General features: G+C 39.3%; 1 protein-coding gene across 1 annotated transcript in view; it reads left to right on the forward strand.

The window, feature by feature from the left end:
• The window catches only part of LOC126251998 (alanine aminotransferase 1-like), a 66217-nt gene that overhangs the window by 17760 nt on the left and 36457 nt on the right, over positions 1–12000 (forward strand). Inside the window, exons 2-4 of the mRNA XM_049952781.1 lie at positions 9847–9936; positions 10049–10157; positions 10267–10397. Coding sequence (XP_049808738.1) covers positions 9847–9936; positions 10049–10157; positions 10267–10397 — 330 coding nt within the window. The remainder of the gene's footprint in view (positions 1–9846; positions 9937–10048; positions 10158–10266; positions 10398–12000) is intronic.

Below are 12000 nucleotides of genomic sequence, written 5' to 3' on the forward strand. Positions count from 1 at the left end.
GCTAAGGAAGATGGTTAGCTGCTCGACAGCGAGGCTGCAGTTTCACTAAGAAGCTGCAAACTGTAATAAGATCATTAATTTTATGTCTATAGATGGACCAGAATCCATCTGCGTGCAAAGATGGCATAATCAGTGGAAGATGGTTCATAGGTCCGATACATATAATTCAAAACACAGCTGCATAAAGGATAGTAGTCAACCCCGAGGATGCTTCGTTAAATGAAAAATATTATAAATCTCAGGCACTGCAGCAAGTTACAAAGTATATAACAACAAATGGTAACTGGCCTTGCCTGACACGCTTAAACTTCACTGACACTTGTACTACAGTTAATTACAGCACACATAGAGGTATTTAAACGATTATTCTTCCTGCGCTCCTTGGGAGCCGTTATGAATTTTATAGTGGATTCCCAAGTATGGATCTCGCTTCCATCCCCACCAACGTACTTCTGCGTTCTCGCCGTAGTTGTGAAATTATGACTGTATGTGGTAAATCGCAATTGTAATAAGATTCATTAATGTCGAGGTGCAAAGTGTGTGATATCTCGCTGTTTCGTGACGTGTGGGGCAAAGTTAATTTTCAATTAGTTGTTATTCCAATGAAATAAGCTATCGTTGCAAACTGACAATGCAACTGTTTTATCGATTTCTATTTTGGTGAAACTGTAATCGTGATGAAAAATTAGATGCCTCAATAGTTCAGATGTCATACCGTATGCTGCAAGAGCGGAAACTAGTGTCACTAGCTTTGCTATCCCTGCGCTGAAATTATATAACTCCTGCGTCAACAGCATTCTTCCATGCTGGTAAGCTGAAGAATGAGTTCCAGATTAAATCTAACTGAAAGTCCTAAATATAGATAGCCTGAAAGGCAGCATTAGAAAGCAGCAGAGGATAACGCTGGATACAAATAAAACCCCTTCGGCACCCCACAGGTGGGGTTGTCTACCCCCAGGCGCAAGAGCAGCACACAGGGCACAACTTGGCTGCATGGGTGTCAAGTCTCGGACAGGTGTATTTCTGACGTGTTCAACAAAAACAGTGTTGCCGAGTTGGCGTGTTAGAGCGACCCTTTACCAGTTTTATTCATGCACATGTAAGTGTTGCACCCTCTATGACCACGCCACAGGTAGGTGTGAAACAGGGGGGCTGAAACAGCACAAACGCCCTTTACTACTTTGGATCACGTTCGAATTGTATCAGATGGCTTTGAACGGTCCACTTCATATACCAGAGCACAAACTGTGGTAGCACTACACTCCAAAGGGGTCACATTGCATTCAGTATGACTGAAGCCCTACGAAGTCGATAGAATACGGTTGAAACGTCTGGAGATGGGGGGTCAGCAAAGCCGAACTTTGTCAGAAATGTCGTTCTGTAGCACATTAGACTGCAAACTGTTGGTTTCGACTGCAAAATGTGTAGGAATCAACGCCCTGTGATAAGCAGTTGTTTCATTGATGCTCTTCGTGCCACCCACCTCCTGAGGACTTTTGTGTCGATTCTGAGTGCCAAAGTGTCTGAAACGTTTTTCTTGCCGACCCATAGGAAAACTGCACTATTTCAATGATGGTATGGGGTTCTGATGACTGTAAAAAGGAGAGGTAAAATGTAGGTAAAAGGAGAGGTGATGACCTTCCCATCGTGTGTCACGTCCACAACAGCGTTGGGCAAAATTGTTGTGAAATTTGATGCCAACATACAATCATTAATCCACCTCACACGAATTTTAAATGTATGCAGTGTGCAGAGTTTTCAAAAGTTAACTTCCTTACACACTACCTGATGAAAAGTATCTGGACACCAGTTAGTGAACATCATATGAACTCTACGGAGGACACTTTCAATGAGGTATCTGAATGTCTTTGGAGAAATGGAAGCCCCTTCCTCCTCAATAACTGAAACCAGAAAAAGTTCTGATGATGGACACTGGAAGCTGGTGCTAGGTCGACATCGTAATTCGTGCAAAAGGTGTTCCATTTCGTTCAGGTCAGGACTCTGGGCAGACTAGTCCGTTTCAGGACTAGTATTATGCACGAAACATTGTCTTACAGTGCTACTTTGTCGCAGGGTCAGTAGAAACCACAGGGTCAGTAGAAACAGTCGTCGCCTCCAAACTGTTCCTCTACTTTGAGCTGAACACAATGATGTAAAATGTGTTCATATTCTCTTGCATTTAACATTTTCTTAAGTGCAATAAGGGGAACATGAAGAGCACCCCCTTACTCTAACACCATCTGTTCTGTACTTCACTGTTGGCACTACACATCACAACAGGTAATTCTCTCCACACATTTGCCAAACGCAAACCCTTTTCATTAGACTGCCACAGGATCTAGTGTAATTCAGCACTCCAAGTTCCTCGTTCCCAGTCATCCACTGTACAGTGAAGTTGTTCTTTACGCCATCTCAATCACCACACATTACGGGCCAAAGGAATGCACGGCTTACGAGGAGCTGCCCGATCGTAGTATGCCGTTCTTTTTAGGTAGCTGTACACAGTCACTGTGCTAGTTGAACAGCTGGCAGAACTTTGCAACTCTTTCCCTGTCTGCCAGTACGTGAGGCCTGCCTGGTGCCAGTTTATCTGTGGTTGTTCCCTCACATTACTTCCGTCTCACAGCACATCAACAACAGCTGACTCGGGCAGCTTTACAAGGGTTGAAATGTTCCTGGTGGATTTGTTACTCTGGTTGACTAGTCCACGTTCAAAGTCACTGAGCTCGTGTGACCATCCCATTCTGCTGTTACAGTCCCCTCCTCCTCTTATACTGGCACGTCTGCCTTTCACAGTATCTGGCGGTCAGTTCCACACTACACAGTTCCGGATACTTTTGATCAGACAGTGTACACGTCGACGACCAGTGTCGGGCTCGTACTGCTGAACATATCGACATCTCGAGAATGTGTCTCATACACCGTCGTCGACAGATCTTCGATCTCTCACGTCGGTCCTATTCCGACTCGGCGAAATGCACCTCTGTACCACGTTGAGCGTTCTCCACTTTTACAATAACTTCGAAGACAGCTGATAAGCTGGCACTAAGATTTTTCAACTCACTGATGGTCACTTATTAAGTAGTGGTAAACAGCAGCATACTGAAAGGAACTATCTGGACGGGTGAGCAGCTCAGTCTCATATACACATGCACAATCCCCTGTCTGGAAGCGGATCTAACACTATCTCACTGTAAATTCTTTATGGTGGTGGTGCATAGTGGTAAATGTTTAAATGTCAAACACGGTCGACCGAGTGTGGTACATTGTTCTAACGCAATAATCCTAGGACCTTCACACACGAGAGGGCATCTTCGATGCGCGAGTGTGGGGAATGCCGTTTCTGAGTATCGAAAGAGGGCATCCAATCAAACACTTTCCCCAAACGTGTAGGTTTGCCATTCTTTAACCTGTCTTCTAAGATAAAGTACAGGACCGGTATTGCCTCACATGTTGCCACATTTCACCAAAAACCCAAATTGTCCTTAGCCTTTTATCAGATTTCCATTCTATTGTAAATAATTCGTGTAAGTATTTTGCATCAATGACTTATTAGTCTGGTAGTTTATTAATATTCACACCTACCAGCATCTACCGTCTTTGTATTTGGTGTTATTACGTTCTTCTAAGTCTGATGGTATATTTCGCCTCTCACATATTTTGCAACCTAAGTGGAATAGGATTGTCACGACGACCTCTCCCGAGGACCCCAATAGATCTTATGCAATATTGTACACGCCAGGGACCTTATTTCAATTTAGCTGTCTCATTTGTCTCCCAGTATATCTTCCATATCATCTTCCTCTACTTCTTTAGTAAGCCCTCGTCGGCAATTTTGTAAACCGTCGTCGCCAGTTTTGTAAAGGCCTCGTCGTTACCCCTGTGAAGGCTGTGTTGCCACTGTTGCTACGGTAGGCCGAGATTATGAGTTCCTAAAACGTATTCTGGTGCAGCACACCACTAGGACAGTTTCTCCCTGACACTATGACACAGCTATGCCCCAGGGTCAGGTAACAGGGTAGGAGAACGAAGGTTCTACTACACTCCAACAAATTAGTAACGAAAATCACACAAATGAGTTAAAAAGGTTTACCTATTTTTGTGACTTGTCAAATAATGAAGTCTGCAACACTGCTTGTAATATAACACAGAAAGGGCCTTCAATGGCTCAGTGCAAATAATCACGGGTAAACTTTGCAGTACATGGCAAATGCAATTTACGACAACTGTCTGTTCGCTTCTAAGAGTTCACTATATGACATTCCCTATCTAAGTCAGCCATGGATGATGATCTACAACCAAGTGAACGAGAGCTGCTCCTCTATCTTCTGAGTAAGTTTCTGTCCGTTGTCTTCTGGTCACGGCAGATTGTACTTGGCCGGCAATTGGCCAAGGCGAAGTCGATACCTTCATCCTCAGCACTGCCCGTGGTGCCGGTGGAATGCGCACAAGTGCCGAGTCTCTATGGCACTGGCACCAGTTCGCATCTTTGTGCCTGTGGTGCTTTTGCCCTGGCTGTGTCTTGTTTGGACGACACAGCAGCTTCGTCTTCCCTTTCTACAATATTATGCTGGAGTTCATTTCCCTTGCATAGGGCCTCTATACATTCCTTCCATATTTCTGCTTTCCCTTCTTTGCTTAGTACTGGCTTGCATCTTAGCTTTTAATATCCATACAACAGCTTCTCTTTCTCCCTCTCTAATTTCCTTATGTGTGGCATCTATCTCTCCCCTAGTTATGCACGCTTCTACATCCTTGCATTTCTCATCTAGCCATTCCTGATTTGCCATATTGCACTGCCTGTCAATTTCACTCTTTAGAAATATGTGTTTTTTTTTCTTTCCATTTTACACTTTTAGTTCTGTAGGTCCAGACTGAGGAGCAAATTGACATATTCGTGGAAGAAGTCAGTACATAAAATTAACATCAGAAAAGTTAATAACTGATCAAAAGAATTTACATGTATCCTATTCAGACAAGATGCTGAGTATATATTAGCATAATCAAAAACATAACACAGGAATCGTCTTAATTTTTTTCCATTAGCTACCCAACAGAATAGGAGTAGTAAGCCATGAAGAAATTCTTCACTTAGACATGAAAGTGAATGGATTACTGCTAAGATTTTTTTTTATTCTTGTGGTACCTTAATGAAAATGGATGCAGCAGAATACTGCATGGCTTTCTGCACAAGAGTCAGGGAGGTGTGATGCAAATGCAGATTGGATTTCTGCCTAGTATTAACTGAATAAAAGCTGCTGATTCTTGGGAATAAGCTTATCTAGTTAGCAACAAATAGTATTTAAGAAAACATATGTTTAAGAGGCCAATGTCAGCCTTCCCAGATTCCGGAATAGGGGTCAACAAGATGTTAGCAAACTTACATCCCACATTGCTTGAACGGTCCATTTCTGAGTAAAAAATACCCTTTGTGAATGGGAAGAGTTATTCCGAGTGTCATAAGTGAATGAAAATAAGCAAAGTAGCCTAACTTCAGATTGGATATCACTTATGAAAATATGTTGTAAAAGTCAGTATAGTAGCATTCACTTTCTGAACAAGATCCTGAACCTGGACTTTCAGTGATAGCTTACCATCTGTCTGAACACCTAAGAATTTAGACTGTTCAGACTCACTAAACATGTGCTCATTTTGTGTAATCAAAATGTCAGTTTTAGTTTAACTGTGTGTTATTAACTGTAAAAGCCAAATCTTACTGTGATTTAGCATAAATTTGTTTCCTACAAGCCATGAACTTGGGTCCAGAACTGCATTATTTGATACACTGCCCATGCTGCACTCAACAATCTTCACTGCAAAACTTGAGTCATCAGCAAACAAAAATATTTTGGAATTACCTGTCTTTGGAAGGCATATCATTTACACATGTAAGAAATGGCAGCGGTACCAGCACTGACAACTGAGGCACCTGCCCACTTAATCATGCCCAGTCAGACTACTTATCACGGTTATCCTTTATACTGTGAAGAATTATCTTATGCTGTCTGTTCTTAAAGTATGAGGGGAACCAATTGTGAGCTGCTAGTCTTATTCAATAATGATCCAACTTCTGCAATAATATTTTATGATCAGAACTATCAAACACCCTAGTTAAATCAAAGAAGACACCTAGTGTAAGAAGCTTTTTATTTAACATGTCCATTGCATTGCAGAGAAAAGAGAATGAAGCTTTTTCAGTTGTCAAACCACTTATACAAACAAACTATACATTTCAGCAAATTATGTGAACTGAAATGACTAATTACCCTTATGTATAAATAAGTTTGATGGTGTAGAAATAGGTCTAAAATTGTCAACATTATCATTTTCTCCTTTTTTATAAAATGGTTTAACTCCTGAGTACTTTACTCTTCCAGGAAATTGACCATCCCTATGGGGAAATCTATGAATATGGCTAAGTACTGGGCCAACATACACAGCGCCATACCCTAGTTTTATGCTAGATGGCCCATCATATCCATGAGAGTTCTTCGTCTTCAGCAATTTAATTATTGAGTCAAACTTTCCCTTGTCAGTAACAAAGAAGTTTATTTCAAATGGCAGTCATCAAAAGCTGTTTTCTAAGAGTGTCATATGATTCCGTGAAAAAAAAGGTTTTTATTTAATTCACCTCTTATACTCAGAAAGTTATTGTTAAATACTGCACATATATTTGACTTATCAGCAACAGTAATATTTTTACAGTATCTTGACTTTAAACGCTCAACCTTGTGCTGTTCGTCACACACTTCTAAACAGTTTGTAATTACATATAAAATGTGATCATGCACAAATCCCTTTTAGTGTTAAAATTTGTGTGTCATGATCTGAAAGGCCAATTATGCTTTTACTAATGGAATGTTGCTCTATTAATGAAGAATGAACAAGAATGTTGTCTATAGTTGTGCTACTGTTCCCCTACACTTTGGTTGGAAAGAACAAATTATGCATTAGAAGATAGTAATTTAAAACCTCTTCCAACATTCCTTTTCTTGCACAACTACTTATAAATTAATGTTAAAGTCATCACATACAACTAATTTTTGGTGCTTTTGCCGGTGTCACCCGCTGCATTTTTGTATTTTCTCCTTTTGTCAATTGCATTCAATACTTTGCTTGTTATGAAAAGATTTCTGCTGGGCCTTCTTTATCTTTTGCTATTTGATCCTTCACTGCCTTCACTATTTCATCTCTCAAAGCTACCCAGTCATCTTTAACTGTCTTCTTTATTCCTGTTTCAGTTAATTGATGCCTAACACTCCATTTGAAGCCCTCAACAACTGCTAGTTCTTTTAACTTATCGAAGTCCAAACTCCTTAATTTCTCTCTTTTCTGCAATTCCTCAGTTTTAATCCACATTTCATAACCAATATATTATGGTCAGAGTCCAGTTCTGTCCTTGTAAATGTTATGCACTTCAAAATCTGGTTTTGAGATCTCTGTCTTAAAAATCTGTAGTATATTTGAAACCTTCCTGTATCTCCAGGTATCTTTCAATATGTAGCCTCCTTTCATGATTTTAAACCCATTACTACTACTTATTAAATTATGTTATTAGCAAAATTCTACCATGTGTCTTCCTCTCTCATGACTTTCCCCCAGTCAATGTTCTCCTATCATTTTTCTTTCATGTCCTGTTCATATGGTCATATTCCAGTCCCCCATCACAATTAAATTCTCATGTCCATTAAATATCTGAAGAATTTCTGTTACCTCATCACACATTCTTTCAATCTCTTCATCTACAGAATTAGTTGGCATATGAACTTGTACTGTTGTGGTAACTAATGGCTCCATGTGATATGATAATGCATTCACTGTGTTGTTCATGGAAGCTTACCCCAATTCCTATTTTATTATTTATTATTAGACATGCTCCTGCATGACCACTGTTTTATTTTGTATTTATATCCCTGTACTCTTGGATCAGAAGTTCTGCTTTTCTTATCATCACACTTCTCTAACTTCCAGTATACCAAACTTCAACCTATCCGTACAATATATGTGTACGAAGAACTTATTTCCCACTTGACAACAGTTTCAAATAAGTACTAGAACAACAAAGGGTTCCAAGCAATTCAAAAATTCCCCCATCATTCAAGATAGCCCTTGGACAAATGCACACAATTATAGGTCTACATCCCTGTCATCAGTTGTTGCAGGATTATAGAACTCATTGAATGCTAGCATATTGTGATGTCCTGGGAGAATGAAAATCTCTCTGTAGGAAATAATATGGTTTTCACATTCAAATACTTTGTGAAATTCAGCTTTCTCTATTTTCTTTATTTGTGAATTGACCACTTAGGATCACCAATTCTATTTCTTCTTTGTCTGAAGTGCCCTCTTTCTCCAGTGCTCCTTCATATGGATGCTGTGCTGTTGCTTTTGTTCATCCATCCAGGTCCTTCCAGTCTTCTTAGTTCTTTCGACTTGAAATCCTTCCGAATTTCGAATCATAGTCCAAAATGTATCCCTATTTAACATCTGAACTTCTTGAATGTCGAACCTTTCCAGATATTTACGAGCTTCCTTAACCCTACCTGAAACCACAATGCCATTCAGTTGCCTGAGACTGTCTCAGTCATGTGTGTGAGTTGCATATATATATGCGGATGGATATGTGTGTGGTGTGAGTGTATACCTGTCCTTTTTTCCGCCTAAGTCGACTGGAATGACTCCTTACCCTCTCCCTTAAAACCCACATCCTTTCGTCTTTCCCTATCCTTCCCTCTTTCCTGATGAAGCAACCTTGGGTTGCGAAAGGTGTGTGTGTGTGTGTGTGTGTGTGTGTGTGTGTGTGTGTGTGTGTGTGTGTGTGTGTGCGTGCGCGCGCGCGCGCGCAACTTCCCTTCTCATGATGATATTGTTACAGTCCATCCTGGATTTTCCATTGTTTAAAGTGGATATATACTACCTAAGTTAAATAATTTTGAAAGACAACTTGCCAACAAACATTATAAAAACACTATAATACCATAAAAACTGTAAGAAGTTGGTAACAATCTAGGAAAATGAGCTGTGTCTCCTGAACTTACAGTAGGATGTATGTATTGATTACAGCTATGAGTTTTGTCAAAAGATAAAAATTTGTTAGCTTTGTAATACTTAACTCAGAATTAACATCCTACTATCATTTATAGTTATATGTTTAACAGCTCTGAAGATTGGCAACAGTGTGTGAAACCAATAATCTTGAGATAATAAACAGTGACTGACAGACTATTATTTCTAAAAATTTCTTTTTTTTAAAGACCCATTTCCATTTTTAATTATGCATTGGCTCATACTACCATGGTATGAGATTATTTTTAGTGTCTGTAGTAAACAAATTTCAGTGTGGCTCCAATTAACAAGTGTCTTTTACTTCTTGAAACAGCGTAAGTGTAACTGTAAGTGGAGACCTGACCTCTGTTTTGCAGATGACAATCTGAGAGCAGCACAGATTTTAAAATTACTTGTTTTGCGAATTACAACTCTTTGGCTAGAGAATTAAGTGTGCTACAGTGTGAGTGGCTCACCTTTCATTTATTTAGTGTTATAGGGGCCACATGACAAAAGACTGAAAGCTAAACAGTTTACTTTTTGTGTGTGTGTGTGTGTGTGTGTGTGTGTGTGTGTGTGTCTGTGTGTGTGTGTGTGTGTGTGTGTGTGTGTGTGTGTGTGTGTGTGTCTGCCTGCAGAGGGGAGGGGGGGGGGTTACAGGTAGAATGAGCCACTCAAGCTTACACGCACCCCCACCCCTCCCCTCTCTTTTGTTCGAGTCTTGTCAGTACTATACATATTGTAATTCAAAAACCATTGTTGTTTTTAACTGACTTGTTACTGTTTGGTTGTTTTGTGCAGGGTGTCAAGAAACCATTTACAGAAGTTATTAAAGCAAACATTGGTGACTGTCATAGCATGGGGCAAGTGCCTATCACATTTGTTAGACAGGTAACTTTAGTAAATATAATTAAAAATTTTGCAATGAATTTTACTTCCAAATGAAATTTATATATTATGAATATATATTAATATTGTCTTTCTACTGGAGTATCTATTTTAGGTGCTTGCTATGGTTTCATATCCAGTGTTATTGGACGACCCCAGGTTTCCCTACGATGTAAAATATCGAGTCAAAGAGATCCTGGCTAGTTGTCCAGGTGGCAGTGTGGGTTTGTGTGACTGACTTTAATACTAAATTACTTACTTCAATCACTCTAACCTATTTAAGTTCACTGCAACATTAGTATTTTTCAAAAGTGCTTAATAAATTTTTTCTAGGGTCTTATCCTGAATCTGCTGGAACTGAAGTGATCCGTAGACATGTAGCAGAATTTATAGAAAGGAGAGATGGTGCCCCAAGCTCTTGGGAGGATATTGTCATGACATGTGGCGCGACTACAGGCATAAAGGTAGCAAAACTCTAATTGTGATGTCATTAAATTATTAATACATTCAGCACTGCCATCCCTCCCCTTCGACTGCATAGGTGAACTGGTAATTTTCCAGCAAACTGACGGAACCATCACTCAGTGGTGAAGCATCTTAGAGGCACACATCTAGCAGCATTTTAAACCCCATAATTTATAAATTATGAAATATGCTTGCTTATACACATGTTCACATCAGTATTGGTGTATTAGCATTGCCAAAACATGAAAAAACACACCACCACCCCCTCCCCGCCCCCCACCACAACCACCACCACCCAGAAAAGGTGTTATATTTGCTCCCAAGGATTTAAAGCAGATTGAAAAAAATTCATACTGTGAGACAAGAATGATTACATGGAATTTGTAGATAATCTACTTCCAAATGGTAATTTGAAAACATTGTGGTACACAAAGTCAAACATTGCACTTTTTGCCCCATCAACTGCTTTCTTTTCTTGTACACAGTCTCTTTCCTTCCTTTCAAACACAGGAAGGTCCACGTTGGAATATCAACAATTATGGAAAGGACAAATTGCTACTCAGTTTAAAGATGAAACATTGAGTAACAGACAGGTACAGCAAAAAGGCTGTTACACATTAAGCTCACAGACAATGCTTTTATCAGGAAAGAGAAGCACACATATATTTGCACAAGAAAGAACACCTACAAACGCGAGTGCTTTTTCTTGCTGCTCAGGCAGTCATCTGTTTATGAGGTGTGCTTGCTTATGTGAATGCATGTGTGTTTCATATTTCCAGTAAAGGGTTTAGCCGAAAGCTTAATATATAACAATCTTTTCATTGTGCCTGTCTGCAATTCAACATGTCCTCCTACCCTCCTTCATCAGAACAAACTTCACAGTAGCATGTGGTTTTTACTTTGTTGGCAGTGGGTAGTACCTTTTCTATAAAATAGCGAACAAAATTTCTATCTAGGCTAATGGTTAGTGATGGTTCCAGTGGTATAATGTCTCTTCTTGCAGCTACCAAGTCCAAGCTAACTTTTTTTTTTTTTTTATAAATTCCACTTGAGATATATTTTGCTTGGTGACTTCCTTCTGGAAAATAAAACAATTAACAGTAGACTGAGAAAATGTGAAAGAAAATTTTTTTCCACTTCATTGTTTTGCTTGAATAAAAGAAGGGGGGGGGGGGGGGGGGGGGAATTCAGGTTCCTTGTTTTGAAGCTTTTTGGTAGCATGTTTCTGTCCTCCATGACAATTCTGAAAGTTAATGTCTGATGTTCATACATGTTCAGTGAAGGGATACTTGTAAATAGACTACTGCTGCTGCATCTAGTGAACAAAATGTGACTATATTAGATTAATACTAGTTCCATGGATCATGAATACGATATTTTGCAATGATGTGGAACGAGCCAAATTTTCCAATACATGACATAATTAAGTTAATTTAACAACTTGTTTATTTTTTGTGTTTATTTATTTATTTATTTAGTTTTCTTAATTTATATCTAAAAATTCCTCTATGGAGTAGAAGGAGTTGTCATTCAGAAATTCTTTTAATTTTTTCTTAAATACTTGTTGGTTATCTGTCAGACTTTTGATACTATTTGGTAAGT

The sequence above is a fragment of the Schistocerca nitens genome, chromosome 4, assembly GCF_023898315.1.
Source record: "Schistocerca nitens isolate TAMUIC-IGC-003100 chromosome 4, iqSchNite1.1, whole genome shotgun sequence".
In the NCBI taxonomy this organism is placed as follows: domain Eukaryota; kingdom Metazoa; phylum Arthropoda; class Insecta; order Orthoptera; family Acrididae; genus Schistocerca; species Schistocerca nitens.